General features: G+C 42.5%; 1 protein-coding gene across 1 annotated transcript in view; it reads right to left on the minus strand.

Annotated features, from left to right (window-relative positions):
* Positions 1-16,685, minus strand: part of WWC1 (WW and C2 domain containing 1) — a 70,176-nt gene that overhangs the window by 35,238 nt on the left and 18,253 nt on the right. The window contains exon 2 of the mRNA XM_074155735.1: positions 2,691-2,800. Within this exon, the coding sequence (XP_074011836.1) occupies positions 2,691-2,800 (110 nt within the window). The remainder of the gene's footprint in view (positions 1-2,690; positions 2,801-16,685) is intronic.

The following is a 16,685-nucleotide window of genomic DNA, read 5'->3' on the forward strand; positions in this document are numbered from 1 at the left end:
GTTTGAAGCCTTCTCTGGACGCCCTGGAAGGCTGTGGTGCTTTTGCGTGGCACAGACCAGGGGTAACTGCCCCAGACCACACAGAGCTCAGAGCTGCAACTAGATCTTCGTGCATTCACCCTGGGGCCAACTCAAATATACAACAGAGATCATGTTTGTTTTGTCCCACCTACATGCTGCAGTATCTGCTAGCTGAAATGCTCAGGAGGTCCAACAAGCTTCTGTGTCCCACAGCAGGCTTCAGATCAAGGAGGGGGGGTTTCTGCATCTGAACTGTGTCCCCCCAGGACCACAGCTAGCCACCCTTGTCCAGGGAAATGTCAGGGGAGCAAGTTGATATCCCACATTTGGCTAGGTTGGGCCACAGTGACATCTAGCACTCAGCTTGCTCCAGCGTGGATAGGAGAGAAAGACAAATAAGATAAAAACATATTCTCAATCTGAAGAGAAAGTTCAGAGGGGACAAGGAAGAGATTCTTGAATACATCTTCTCATTTTATTTGAGTCAAGTTTATCCTGTGGTCAAATGTGACCCTGATGTTGCTCCCTTCGAAAGGTGGGCTGAATATCATTTCTTTTGGGGACGATGTCAGCTCCCACAACACCAGCAAAAGCTTACATCTACAGCAACAGTCCATGACACTGCCTGATAAACCAGAGGAGGGAACTGATCCAAAGGAAAAATCACCAGGCCCCACAGATGTTTCACTGGGAACAAACAGCTTCCCTAAAAGGCTTCTACAGGTAAAACTGAATTGGCAGGAACTTCTGAATCCAACACTGCTGCCTAACACAGCAAAGCCCTTCAGAGTCACTGGACGGTAGCAGGCCCCTGGCTGCTCCTGGCCTGGAGCACCCTGGTGCCTCCCACATCCCAGCACCTGACACAGTAAGCCTCCAAGCACCAGAGAACGGAAGAGAAGTCCAACCATATTCTTGACTCCTCTGGAGAGCTTGCCCAGGCTCTTCTCTCTTCCTGCTTGCACAGAGTCATGAAAACATTAAACCATTCAGAAGTCTTAACTTCTGAAGTTAAGAGAAGCCTTAACAAGACTTGTAAACTCAGCTCTTACTCCTTTGGTAAGCATGGTCAGTTCAGGAATAACCCAGATCCAAGTTAGAGACTGGAAAAAGCATAAGATTCAGACTGTCTTTAAAAAGCAACCCCATCATTAACTCTCCAGAGTGCTTTCTTGTGGAAGTGCAATGGACACAAGACATGGTCTAACAGACCTATAGGAGACCCCAGATTGTGTCTTGCCATTTAGCACCTTCTCAAGCAGATCTCCTTTCTGTGAGATCCTGTAGGCTTGTATACCCTTTCTTCCCCACTATCCTTTCCTGTAAAAGGAAAAATCAACATCCCCTGCCTCACAGAAAAATAATTAGGATAAAGCCATTTAAAGATATGTAAATACTGTGATATTGGGATGACATAAGCTTTAAATAAAAATATTTGTCACCCTCACATCTGGAGACATATGATCTTTGTGTTGCAGAGGGCACTTAGTGCTTTAATAGGCTTTTTTCATTCTGCATTTTTAATACCCAAGAGAAGCTGCTAAAACCTGGAAGGCGCAGTTTCAGGCCAGATAAAAATGGGGCTTTTCTGAAAAAAGGGAAGGCTGTGAAGATAGCCAAGAAAAAAAAAAAACACACTCAAAACAACAAAAAAACCACTAAACAAGAGGCTTCCACATTTTTATTTAAAAAAAAAAAAAAGATCATGTAATTTGCTGAAAAAAATTGCTGAAGTTCCCAGTTGAAGTTCTAGAAGCAGATTTAAAAAAAAAAAATCCCCAAAACAAAACCAAACCCAACAGCTTCAAGGCATTTTTGTCTTTTAAAAGCTTTTCTCTTTGCATGAGTTACAAGCACCTCCAAAAGGGCCTGGGCATGGTTCTGCTGTGAACTTCTGGACTGCAATTGGAGCTGTTCTGTAAAGAGAATCAGAGTCACTGATTTATTTTGTTTATAACTTTTTTTTTTTTAGGGGACTTGTTCTAGCACAACCCAATACACATTTCCCAACAATGTCTGTAACGATACATCAAGTTCTGTACTTTTTTTTTATAATTCAAATGAGCTTATAAAGGTTAACACTTCTGGTCTATCAAGCAATCTAACAAAGGCAGTAAGCAGTGGCTTAGTTTGAGGATACAGAATAAAAATGCCACAAGTCTGAAGTTAACTCTTTTCCCACTTGCACAGTTCTCAGGATATCCCAAGCCTACTTGAGAGCTTCCTCTCCAGCAAAGGCAGCGCAAACTCCTGCAGCACAGGGAGCTCACGCAGTCGTTCTGTTGATCCCTGCCAGGGGAATCAACACAAGACCTTTGCACTCTTTCCAATGGTCCTGCCACAAGGACACATTCCAGGCTAAGAACAAACTCCAGATTGTTGCTACCTGGTCAGACTCCTCAGCAGAGCCAGATCTTACAGAGGTGTGTCCACGCTGTTAGCTTGAATGTGACTGCTGATTTGAAGGCTGCAAACCAAAACATCTCAAATTCTGGTTTTTGAGAGGGAAGTAACTTGTACGATGGAGGACGACAGGATTTGATTTCACGAGCTGCAGATCTCACCTACTCTAAAACATGCTGTTACCAATTTTGTGGTTTTGTGTTCAGTATATTTTAACACAGGCACAACACAATCACTCTGCAAAAATACAATAACATGTCACTTACTGGTGTTGTGGTCTATGTAATAAACTCCAACCTGAGGGTCATAAGCTTCTTCCCATCCTAATGGCAATTCATCACTAATGCAGTCTGCAAAGGTTAGTGGTTTAGTATACCTGAAATGCAAAATAATATTTAGGATGAATAAAAGAACACTCCCACATGTCTATTCCAAACAACTGACCAGAAAATAAGTACCACAAGGGCTTCAGCATAGAAAACAAAGAAAGTTGAAAACTATTTTAAAGCTTTTGTTCACATCAAATAATACTCCACAAACTCTTCCCTTTCTTCATCTGAAATTACAGTAAGATGAATTCATTCTGACAGAGCTCCCTAGCTTTGCCTGGCTCCACATGTGCTCGCTCCACAAAGGAACATTAAGAACTTCCCTAGAAACAATCCTCATCTCTCGAGTGAAAGAACAAGACTGTTTGTAGGCAAGTTCTGTATCAAAAATATGTAGACAAGAAGGAGCAGGATGAGAAATACAATTTGCATAGCATGAATAATTAAGACTGCACAATCAATAGTGAGTCCTGAGGACTGTGGGACCACTTGTCATGCAACTCCACTCATTTGCATTGCAATATGTTCTGTTTCATTAATGACAAACTGGATTAGTTTCTCAGTATCGTGAAAATGTGTAACCCACTCTAAATGGGGAAGTATTTCGGAAATACTGCTCTGATGATTTTTTTCTATTTCTCACATCCAGCAACAGTCTGAAGGCTTGTATGGCTACAAACAAAGCTTAGAGCACCCACTCCTTGGGTGACCCCACAGATTTTACTTAGCAAAACCATGCCCCTTTCCCCTTTTGACTCTGAGCTAACAAGGTTCACCTTGCATCAAGAAAACTACTAGCCAAACATTATCACTGCAGGGAGGCACAAGCCAGAAAGAATTGAGCTTGCAGGTATCTCACATACCCAGCTGCCACAAGCACAATATGCCACAGGCCCATAGATCCATCACACAACCCCAACGTGGCCTATCTGGAGGGCCAGGACTTGGTGTCGGGGCCCATGAGCCAGACTTATCAGAAGAGCCCTTTGGGCAGAAAGCACAGGACACCATAAAACACCACAGCCCCTCTCTAGCAGTTACACTGCACTTACTAAGAGCAAATGGGTCAAAGAACATCCACGGAACTGTACTCAACTCTGCCACATACAAGCACAGGAAGGTAAGGTGGCTAAGAAAGCAAGTTTCCAACCCACTGCAAGAGACTCAACAGGTTTGCAGGAAGTCTTTCATATCCAGAGGTAGTTCAGCAGGGCTGGTGGTTAGATTAAGAGTTTTATTAAGGTTTGAGCACATCTGAGCATCATCAACTCATCATCATCCACTTCATCTGGAGGCACCAAGCAACCAACTGATAGCCTCATATTAACATCTTACTGTCACTCACTAGCGTAAAGGGGAATTTTAGGAAAAAAGCCTCCAACCATAAGAGGTTCAAAATAAAATAAAATCAACATTTAATGACTAACATAATTCCTCCCAAAACATGACCTAGAAGTCCGGTACAAGTTAAGAATGAGGTGGGAACATTTCTGTAAAAGCTATGTAAGCTTACCTGCTCCTGCATTTCACTTTCAACATATTGCCTTTGCCATCTGAAGCAGTGCTTGAATCACTATTTTCTCAGAAAATTTCAATTTACTTTAAAGCTCTGCAGTGCAAAAAAAAACCAAACCAAAAAACAAACAAACCCTTGGAGCTTCACAACATAGAACTGTGAAACTTTAAGAAAGTTTCACTGAGAGGTTTACTTTTACTGTTCTTAATCTAGACTGTGTACCAAAAGCACGTTTGTATAGAAAATAGAGACTACCTGAAAGTAAAACAGAATCTCAATACTTTTGATTGCTATCCCTTGTTTTTCCCTGCGGATCAAGCTGTTTCCTCAGCCCAAGAGTACCCAGTACGTGCTGCTCTGAGTTGATCAACTCAAAGATGCACAAGGGTAAAAATGCAGAGCAAGGTTAGATACAAGCAACTCCCTGGAGATAACACAGATGAAAGTGCTGTTGTGAACGTGTCGGCAATTTTAACTGTAACACTAGGGTTAGCACTTTCACCTCTCTGAATGCTGAACTGCTAACATTAAAATACATTAAATATTAAAAGCAAGTAGATGACATGGCAGGTAAGTGGGGAACACAGCTTGCCCTGCACGGCCACAGCTGAGCCCCCCTGGGCAAAGCAGGGTGCTTAGCAGTCTCCTGAGGGTGCCCTCTCCTTCAAACCTACCAAAACAAATGCAGAAAAGCCTCAGTCTCTCCAGGATGGTCATGCATTTGCAAAAAAAACCAAAAAGAATCCAACTTCTCCCTCCCCCCAAAAAAAAATCCCAAAAGACACCTATAAGAACAGGTCTCCGCTTATTTTCTTGTGAGTTAAGAATCAAGCTGATTTTTAAATGCTGTCTAGAGGCTGGTCTAAAATTTGCACACATCAGGAGAACCAGCTTGATGATACTTCAACGTAACCGCTGAGGACTTGTGTTGTAGTAATTATTTGATTGCCCTGATAAGCATGGCATTGTTCTTCCATGGCCAAGTATTTAAAAAAAAAAAAAAAAGCAGCGAAAAATTCTTGCCTGCAGTCCATGATAAAGCCTAAATTTAATGCTTATTAGATGCTATTTGGAACAAGGAAAAGGAGGAAAAGTTAGTATTTATTTATTTGTAAAAATATATTTAAAGTTAGCAGGAACAGAATGTGACATCTAGGCCACGCAAAATCCAAGTGGTCATTTCCAGTGCATCATCTGATTAGTAACACTCAAAATACTGCTGTGAATTGGTTTTGTGATTGCTGTTTTGCTACTTGTATGGAGAGCTTTGTCAAAAGAGGTGTCATTTCATCCTGGGTTTGCACAGTCTCTAACCTTGTACGCCCATCTCCATTCAGCTCTATGGATTGATTAAACCAGAAACCATGCATTTCCCACGTCCCAGCTACAGTGCTCAACATCTTTGGTGAGTGATCCAAGCAAACATCCCTCAACACAGGGCAGTAATTAAACCTATACTTAAAGTATATTAGGTGAGGGTGTGCTACAAGCATAAAACATACAAATTAAGCTACTGAGGTATCACACACTGCACAGAGCTTTCTCCTCGAGAATCACATTTAAGATTAAAATCAAACTTTTTTTTAAACAAAAAGATAGCGCTGAGCTGCACTATCAGTCCCAAGACTTGTGACTACTTTCATCAGGGAACGGCGCTGTAGTGCCAACTTCGGTGCTCCAAAGTTTAATACCAAACGCATAAAGCTTCTGTTCAGCTTTTGTTCAGTCCTATTTTGCTAGAAGCAGCTGAATTCCTTCTAGATGTGCTCAGGAGCTGTCAAACTTGATAAGAAGCCAGGACCAAGCAACTGAAGGATGCTTATTCCTGTTTTCCATACAAAGTGTAATCCACGAACTACATCCACTCAGTTCTTTGTGTTGGAGTTTTGAAAAAAAGGGGAGAAAAAGCAAGGCAGGATCAGTCTGCTATAGCAGTGACACAAGCCAGCTGGAGACTTGCCAGTTACTAGGGCTCAAAAATAGACAATAATTTCACCTTTGAGATTCAGATTTTCAGCATCTCTCACAAGAAGCGCCCACCACCAAGCACAGACCAGTGCTGTCCTCCCCGGCTGACCGCAAGCTTGTGATTATCCCATTTGTGCAGAGGAGTATGTATTCATTAAAGGAGAAATCTGTCATTCAAGTAGCAAACAGAAGAGTAATTAGTTACAAAATCAAGAGAGTAATTCCATTTATTACAGACAACATATGTCATATAGCTATTTCCCCAAATAACTGCAGCTTCATAATCAAGTTACTTACTCTAACTCCTTTCCTTTGCTGTTGTGGGAAAAAACGGCACAAATCAAAGCAGCAATGCTGCAGTCTCAGATAAAAGATAAGCAATATGAGCCAGACTATGAATAAAGCATGAAAAGAAAAAGGAGATTACTTCCTTGTTTTAAGATATGATTTTAAGGATTGTTTTGAAGACAGAAATAAACCAATTTTCCAGAAGGGGTCCAAAATCAAGCACCTCCCTAAACACACTCACAATGTAGCACAACAGATTAAACAAGCAAAAGGTAAAGTCTTTCTCACAGCAAGACATGATTCAGTTAGTGTATTATTTCTGCATAAAACAGGATTGTTTCTGCATTTGGAAGTTAGAGCTAGGGCACATCTACAGAACTATTTCTTTTGAAACATCTCCTTTGCAATTCACAAAGCTTCCTAGGAGCCTTGGAAAAAATCTCATCAACTCAGTCAAACCCCATTACCATATAATAGGCCCTCTCTGTAGCTAGACTCAAAGCAGCAATCTAGAAAAATGGACTCCTTTCATCCACTGTGCTTATAACTAAGGAAGAAAACCTACAAAATGTTTTATGTATTCCTTACCCTCCTCAGTTAGGGAAACCTCCAGGTACATTCATCCAGCTTTCAAAAGAAAGCAATGCACCCAAAAGTTCAGAAAATCCTGACTTGACTTCTGATCTCTAGTCACAAAGAGGGAACCAAGGGGAAAAACTTAAAGTCTGTACGTATAGCATTTTACATTAACCCCAAACTAGTCTGGTTAAAAGAGAAGACACTTTCAGACAGGAGTTTGTCTGCATCTTCCAGCCATGCTCCCTTTGCTCTAACGCCCTTTAGAGCATCAGTCAGACCAGAGCTACCCCTGAAGTGCTTCATCCGCTTCTGTGCTGGAGGCTAAACTCAGCGTGAAGTTCCTACAAGGGAAACCAGCTTGAGCTAGAGAAGATATTTGTAAATCATAGCCTAACTCTGGTCTTTTAGCTCACCAAAAAGTAACCCACATGTTCATCTCCTATCAACTCACCCATACCTCACTTGATCTTACCTGTGACTGCCCTTCTCCCATTAGCTAAGTTTTAATCAGGTCATTTTTAGGAACATTTAGTGTTTCAAAAAAAGACACATCATCTTAGATTGATCAATTTCCATCATATTTTCTTTCATTTCATTTAAGAAATTCAAGTTTACTTCAGCAAGTGCAATTGCTCATTAGGACACCTGGACACCAGGTACCCTCAGCAACCACCACACACAGCACATCAAGGACAGTGTTTCAGAAACTAATCCTGATGAGAGGTAAAAGATAACAGCATCACCCAACTTCCTAACCTGAGGAGTATCTTATGATCTCCAGGCAGAGACAGGACGAAGGGAAAGCCATTGCTCACCCACCAGCCAGCGAACACACAAGACACTTCCATCTTTGCAAAACACTTCCCCCAAACAGCTTAGTATTCGTACAGCAAGTGATGTCCAAATCCCGCTCCCAGAGCGGGAAATAGAAAGTCAGATTCCTAGCTCTAGTTTATGTTGCATCATTTTTAAATGACAAGGGCTTTTATATTTCTTATAATTTTTGATCTATCACCTTCACCTTCTCTCAGAGATAAAACTGGAAGCCAACGTTATTGTGTGCAAACACTATTAAATGGAAACTTGCTCATCTCAGATTCAGAAAGCCTTCCTATAGTCTTTAACTCCACTGTTGTCAATCAAAAACCTCATTACACAGGAAACTGAAGGCAAATAATCCTTGTATAACAAGTTTTTGATTGACAGAAGGTTTGTTAAACACGGCTCTAAGATCAGAGAGGTTCCTGACAGGAGCAGGAGATGGTTGAACCATGCCACTTACAAATCTGGAGTTAAAACTACAAAGGTAACAAATCAATTCTGAACTTCTTAAAACAGGAAATGTTATTTTTGTACTTACTGGATTTCAGTGCCAACCGGCGGCCTACGGCAAACTAGCAACCCCACACCCAGCTTTTCAGCCGGGCTCATGGCTGAGAGTCCGTATGTGCATGTATGTGTATGAGCAGACAGCAAACACCGCGCCTGGGTCACCAAGACATTAAGCGTTTATAAACCAGCAGTGGATTGTCAACCTTCTACGCTGCACCTAAACCCACTTAATCCCTATGTTTGCAGGGTTCCTCAAACCCCCATAGCACAGTAAAGCCGTTTAAACACTGGAGCCTTATTTTAATCAGTTCAGCACAGATCACACGGCCTTATACAAAATCCTTCATGACTCTATATGGGTGAAACTACAGATCGGGGGATTTCCTACAGTTTACCATGCCGATAGCAGCAGCTCACTCCATCAGGATCAAAGGTGGCACCAGGATCTCTCAGGACCTTCACATCAGCTCCTCTTATGGCTACAGCATTTGCCACCAAAGCCTAACAGCTCCGTTCACCTCTCCCCTCCCACACCCACAGGTACATGGCGAGTGTATGAGACATCCAGGTTTCACGGGCAAGAAGTCAAGCAAGATAAAATTATGAGTTCTGCTAAATATTTCCACTCATACCGTTTCTCTTACAAAACCAAATAGTTTATGAACCGAGCATTTTGCGGGAGAAGCTTGGAATCAGGTTTTTTCAATGGCTTCTACTTCAATTATTTTTTTCACACAGCATTTCTTCATTTTTCATTTGAATAAAACTCACTGCTCATTATGTGCTACACAGATCAGGACAGAGAAGGGGCTAAAAGCACCTCGATTCCAGCTGGGACGCAGGGGTAGCTGTACACAAGGTCCCTGAGGGTCTGAGACTGAGGAACCTGCTAATGGGCAGAGCCCCTACTGTAACTCAGAAGGCTGCTGCAAGAATCACTGGCAGGAGTCTCGACACGATGACATACAAGCTTCTTTGTTTCTAATGAGGTCATCCCACTCTCAAGACAGACGATGATTATTTTTAAACTTCAGCATAGAAAAACCTATCACTTTGCAGACAAATTTTCTGGGACTACAGCAATCTCCTCCTCACAAAAGCTTTTAAAAATAGACTCCTACACACTTATTACTCAACTTAGCGATCCAGCCCTCAAACACACCAGGGCTATCCGTCACTATAGAAACTATTTTCCCTGGGAGCATCTTCTCTCACTGCAGGGAGAGTTGCCCTTGGAGCTGGAGGTGTGGCAGTGAAGAGGCCCTGTTTTATGATCTTGCTGGCAAAGCTTTCCTCACCCCATCACCACACACCTGGGCACGGTGAAACACTCCCTTGGATTCCCACTGACTGCAATTCAGGGAAAAGGTGATGAGAACAGCTCATCCCTCACAGCCAGTATCCTCAGCAGCTCTGAGCCAAAAGGCAGCCTCAGTTGCACCAAAACTTCAGCAACTGCAGTGGTTTCAGAAAGGAAGACTTCCACACTGAGGGGAGAAGAACGGAGTAACTGAGGACCACCATGAGCAGATAAGAACTATGAATGGGGAAGTCTTTAAGAAGTGACCACAGATTTGGGAAGCTTCTTAACTGCGCTCCAAGGAATATGATGACAGATCAAACATGACATTTCCAAGTTTTGGATGCCAGACATTATTCCAAGACCCACTCAAAGACACAGGCACCCTAAACTTCTAGTTATCCCAAATAGATGTCATTTCAGTGACTGTCAGTGTGTACGGCATTGCAGCCTGGTCCTGGTCTTGCTGTGATAAAGGATAACCAGGAACAGAACTATAACCCCTACAGTAAAAATAGGGTCAAGTCTGAGAAAAAACAGCTTGTTTGAAGTTGTTGCTGTAAACCAAACTAATTTGATTAAACTATAACCTAATCACCAATAGCAACGCCCTAAAAAAACCCCACATCTCAAGCAACTCAGCCTGCAGAGCTGTTTTCTTTTCAGAAGTGGTTTCCTTTGTTTCCATGGTTATTGAGCATCTTCTCAGCCTCCTAAAGATCTCTTATCTTGCATCCCCTCCTGGCCCCTAACACTCCATCCATTGGGCCACCTCTGGGATGAGCAAGCCCGACATCTATCCTCAGAGCTTATTTTCCAAGCTATCTTAAACAGTTTTATTGACACTCAAGAACTCAGTGATGTCCTCTTCTGCTCTGTGGCCAGCACATGAGAATAACCCCTGCACCTCATTAAGATGATCTTGAGTTGTATGTAATTTGCCAGTTTAGACCTTCTTTCACATGAGTGGGTAACATCCAAATTCTTCTTTTTGTACAGAAGCTAGTCACATGCTGCCCAAATAGATTGTACACAAAGCAGATCAGGAGACACCAAAGACACCTGAAGTCATGCAATAGCCTGTATTTTGAGCATTCCGGAGACAAATACATTTATACCTTTAATAATAATACATTCCTATTACTCAAACAGATTCATGGAAGCATTGAGTTATATAATACATGATTTACCACCCCACCAGCCACAACGAGCATGCCTAGCATGTGTCAGCCTAACAGTTAGCTGCTTGCTTTTGAAAAGGCTTGCATGTTTACAAGCTCTCCTTTGCACACAGTGACAGCCTGTTTGCCCATGCATTTCTTTTCAGCCCAGATCATGTACCCCTGGAAGCAAAGAACTACTAAGTTATTTGCGAGGAGAAGACTATCAAAAACCACTTACGGATTTTTAGATCGTTCCCAGAGATTAACAAACTGGTTCTGCTAGCAGGAGAGAGGCAGGAGGTCAGTCATACCTTCTTAATCACTCAAATGCAAAATTCCTGGGATAGTTCAAGGTTAAAAAGTCAGGAAATGGGAGTTGAGGCTTCTCACAACATTAACTTGCCTGCCAGCCTCTATATCCTGCATGCTTTCCTGAACCAATTAAGCAGAAAAGATATAAAAGAGTAAGGTACAACTTGGTGAGAACAGTGCAACACTACTAAACTCAAAGCATACAAGAGTTGGAATTTAACCATGCAAGTCATTCAATGTCTTTAGTTTTAAACAGCTGAGGTTGTTTTTTAAGTTTGCCTTCGTTTTTTCTATGATGAGAAGCAGCCTTGCCACCTGCTCAGTCTGACTAGATTAACTAACACCAAGTCAGCTTTCTCTTCACACAAGGTTCAACTGTTCTCAAAGAAGGGGACTGGTCACTTCACAGTAAGGGGTAAACTGTCTACCAAACATCCAGACAGAGTAGTTAGACTGGTTTCTTGACATATTTGGGAGATTATGAACTGGAAGGCTTGTCTCTGTTCTTGCAGCCTGCACTCCTACTTCACTGAAAGGCTGCCTACAGTGTGGGTGGCAGCAGTTTACATTGGCAAGATGCCTCAAGATAAAGAGGTGTATAGGACAGACTCCCCCCCGCACAATACAGCTCCTATAGAAGGGAACCAAAAGCTACTGTTAGAAAAAGAAATATTTGAGATTTTGGCAACGAGGCAAGTATTGAACAATTGCTGTACCTTGGCATCCAGGCACATGCTATCCCATGGATGGTGACATGCAGGGACAGACAGTGGCAGAGTGAGCACTGGGCTGACCATTTAGGCACCTATGAAGGGGAACAGATTTGTGGTTCACCCCACAATCTGACTTCATCAGGCACTGAATTCGCACTTCATGTACGGTGATCAAAAACCTTAATTATTTGATAAGTAAGGCATGTTGCTATATTTCTTACCAGCACATTATATCTCTACTGTGAAAAAGAGCGGTACAACAGCAAATACCTCCTGCAACACTACCAGCTCCTGCGCCCTTTATTCACATGAAGGGGGAAAACAGACAGCTCTAGGATGGCATCACTGGACTCATGTAGGCTCCCTAGTCTACTCAGTGGAGAAACCAAGCACTGCTAGTATTGAAGTGTATGTAGAAAGGGGAAAGGGAAGTACAGGAGGCTGCTTTTACATGTAGTTTGCATGCTGCTCCCTGGTTCACCCACCAGCACTGGGCTAATTACTAACTCTGTACAGCAGCTTTAGCAGGGCTGCCTCCTTGCTATTTCTGCATTATAAACATTCTTATTGATTTATATAGCTATTTGATGTTCCTGATCCCAAACAGGAACATCAGCGGGCTCTTTGTCCTGCATCACTTGCAGAACAGTCTTGGCAAGCAGTTGGGCATCACCACAGCCTCTCCTGCTCTTTGCCCCAAGACAGATCAGCCATAAGCACTTTGCTTTTATGCAATGCCTAGATCAGTTCTGGAAACATTACTTGACTGCTCTCTGATCTGACAGCAGCTTGTCAACTCGAAAATCTTCTCTGGGTAGAGCTGAATCCAGCTACACCTAGGAAACTACCAGGTCAAGTAAATCCCAGAGAGGCCCCAGTGCAATCACAGGAGGACATGGGCCCCTTTAATGCCACTGTAAACCCAGCGGTACCAGGTATGAACAGGACTATTGCTGGCTGCCTGGAAGAATCAGAGGAGATGCCTGGTCAAGATGAACTTGGAGCAGTGGAAAACACAGAAGAATGGAAATCCTTCTAGTTGCAAAGTAATCATGAATTCAAGGCACAGAATGAATATTTATGCATAAGCACTGCCCTGCAGACTGTAATCCATGCCATATCCTTCAAAAGGGGCAAACCAAAACTACTTCAGTCAGCCTTGCGGGTTAGCACTGAAGACAGCCTTGGGAAATGAAGGCATGGCACCGTACTTCTGCTCCAGAGAGGAGAAAGCCCAGGTTACACAGCACTCAGCTCATGGATGCAGCAACTGCTGAAGCACATAACCAGCCCAAATTCATAACATCAGCTTTACTATCTACTGCTGTTGCTATTAGTGTTGATGCAATGCCTTCTCAGTTCCTGAAAAGTCATACTGTTTAAAAATAAACAGAAATGTCAAAACAAGAACAGATGTCTAAAACAACCTCAGGAGACTAAAGCTTTAGGAGATGTAAAGTTAGAAGCATAAGATAAGAGTATAAAGCGAATACATTTAGTACCTTTTTCATCCAAAGTAACAAAGCCTCGATTTACTGCGTAAACCACAAAAAAAATTATTCCAAACTGCGTTTATAGACAGTACTGTACAAAGCACAAAACACAGCTCAATACTTCGCGCATTGGAAGGGAGTCAATGCCAATCAACAACTATCGAAGTTTGCTCACTCATTTGAGGGCAGCAAAAATAAGATTTGCATCACCAAGTGAGTTTAATTGATTTACTCTTACAAACATCATTTATTTCAAATGATCCACTATCAATATATTTTGCCAACAGATTAAATTTGTGTTAACATAGAAGTTACAACGCCACTTGCTCCTTGCATTCCCCTTCCCCACCTATCTCGCACAGCTTAAAGCCCACTTGCAGTCCTGCTGCCATATCCAAAGAGGCACAAGCAGCCTGTTGAAGATCTGCAGGCCCAGCACTCAGCTCAGGAAGAAAGAAAATAGTCCATCTGCAGAGAGGCACAGGCCAGAGACTCAGGGACCACAGCTCATAACAAACTGGGAGTAGGACTATGGGTTTGGTACTGCCCACTCTCTAGGCTCTGGAGCAGTGCCACTAAGGTGAAAGCCTTATTCAGGTTCAGGACAAACACACATTTCATCACAGGCAACACCAAACATAACAGCACCATGGTATCTTGAAACTGGGATATTGCTTGCAGCACCCCTTGCAATTCCCAGCTGCTGGGTCCGGGGGTGGTGAGGAAACCCACCCCCCCAAAGCACAGGGAGTCTCCACAGCTGGAGCATGCGTAACACCAGGAGAGCTGCCCACTCCCCCCCGCAAACACCAGCACACAGCCAGCAGTCTCCTCCAGGAACTCTGTGTCCCTGGGGGACCCTTTCGTCCTTCTTTGTATGGAATTTACAAAGCCACAGGAAAAATAAATGAGTTTTCCTAAAGCATTTTAGATCGGTGTATGAGACTGAGACAGGGGACAGTAACTTTGAAATCAGCAATTTCATGATGCTGAGTTGTCTTGTGTCCTGACCAAGAGGAGCATTTTAGTCTTACTCAAAAATTTAAAAAATTGAGACAAATCCCAGAAGCAACACGTCATTTTTCAAAATTCAAGGGAACTCCTTCTGAAAAATTCAGGACTGTTTACAACTCAAGTATTATTGCAGGGAGTATTATCTGAGGACCTCTGTGAACACAAGCTCATGGGTGCAATTGGTATCAATTGTTCAAAGAGGATGTAAGTACAAGGGCTCCGCAGTTACGTATAAACAATAAACAATACCCTGATCACTGGATGCCAAAAAAGCAATGTGGCATCTTTAAACATGTGTGTGCATGTGTGTTAAAGCATCATCTTTTACCATGGGGTAACTGACAGTTATTTTGCTGTAAAGGCCTTGTGGAGAAGACACTGCTGTGTGTTCTGGCCTGAGGCAGTTAACCAAGTTTCTACCTAATGCAGTGTATCATAATTGCTTTTAGCTTTGTTGTTTAAGTTTCCAGTAGACCTTAACAGAGGTACCAGGTATGAAAAGCTTTTTAGTTATTTCTCAGCTCAAAACACACAGCATTTCTTTCCACCAAGCGAAGACTCAGCAGAGGTGCCACCTCATCACTGCTGCTCACACTTCATGGTCCAGGTATGTGTCAGAGACACACCTTACATAGTAGCTAAATATTAATAGTAAGACTATTTTACTTTAGTGTATGAGAAAAAAAGCATAGGATCCTCCTTCCAAAAGGGCAATCTTCCTCTTTCCAATATACTCTGGTGAAGGTGACCAAAACCACCTTGGATTGATTACGTCTTTTTGATATCACTGTATTCCTACTTTTCCCATCCCCACTTCTTCCTCATACAACAGATGTGCAAGACTCCTTTGGACCTTGAAAGATTATCAACTCCTGACAGCAAAGTTAAGTCAACTACTCTAAATCCCTTTGGAAGCAATGAAACACACTTTGAAATATTTCTTATGAGAGAAATATTCCAGACAAAAGAAATTAATTGTCAGTGGTCTTAGCATATTATCTTTGCTTTGGTGTGCTGAAGCTTCTCACCAAATTCATCTTTTTCCATAGTCAGTCTCTTGCTCTTCCAGAGTCAACTCTGCTAGCAATGTCTCCAGACTTTGGGAAAAAATAGCAGCCTTCTTCCACATTTAAAAAGGCCAGATATACAGCACTTCCCCTCAGGGAACACAAAAAAATTGCAACTTTTTATAAAAAAATAAAATCAGAGTAGCCCCTGAGGACTAAATTCTGTATTTGGTGATGACATTATAACCTTACTGGCATTGATGCTACAGCACAGGCAAGTTTCACCTCAGCAGTATTGGCCACTCACCTCTGAAGTCACAGGGCTACTGAGAACAGCCAAGGCCTCCTATACCCACGTGAAGTGTCTGAGATAGAGGTCCTTGTGAGAAGACAACCAGCGTTCTGCTAAGTCAAGCTGAGAGCACGCTGGTGGTCCTGTAGGCAAACCACTCCTCAGAAACCCAGTTCACAAACTCTGCACTGGAAAGATCTCCAGGTACCAGAGGAACTGGACTGCCCCCGCCAGCAGGAGCAAGCCAAGCTCCATCTTCCTGAGCAGAGGCCACACTGTTCCACAGTAGCTTAAACCAGACTTCCCAAGATCATTAGCACACATCCAAATTCCTAGCACACATCTAGATCCTCTAAAACTGAGAAGGATCTGAATTTGATAAGCGAGACAAGATTTTTGCCCAAATGCTCCGAGCCAAGCATTTAGAAAGGAATTATCTAAAAGACACTGGCAAACACCTGGATTCCTCTAACAAAAAACACACAGCACACAAAAGTAAGTTCATACAGCCATGGAGCGAGAGAGGTTTTTATTCTGTCCTTGTCAAGAGGAAAAAAAAACCCAATAAATTTTAAGTACCTGCTCCCAAAGTTGCAGCACAGTCTCAGAAACAGAAGTGCCACAGCCAAGCTGTAGCGATACCTAAGATTTCTCCAGTAATGCAGCATTAATCATTTTGCAGCACCTATTCACAATCGCAGTAGTAAGTGTTGATTTCTCTTTCGCACTACAAGGGTTGCTTTATCTGTACCGTGACACTTTCCTGGGACGTGCTTTAGGATTAAATACACCCAAAAAGCATTTTAAAAAAGGCTCAATTTCTAGGCAATGCAGTTCCTTAACCTGAATCGGCATGTGACTGTACAAGGACATGTACCAGTACAGGGGAGGGAGGGAGAATTGTGTCAGATCCACAGCACAAAGACATCCAGCACCTGAACCAGGATAATGGCTT

This window comes from Numenius arquata, chromosome 11 (assembly GCF_964106895.1).
Source record: "Numenius arquata chromosome 11, bNumArq3.hap1.1, whole genome shotgun sequence".
Lineage (NCBI taxonomy): Eukaryota > Metazoa > Chordata > Aves > Charadriiformes > Scolopacidae > Numenius > Numenius arquata.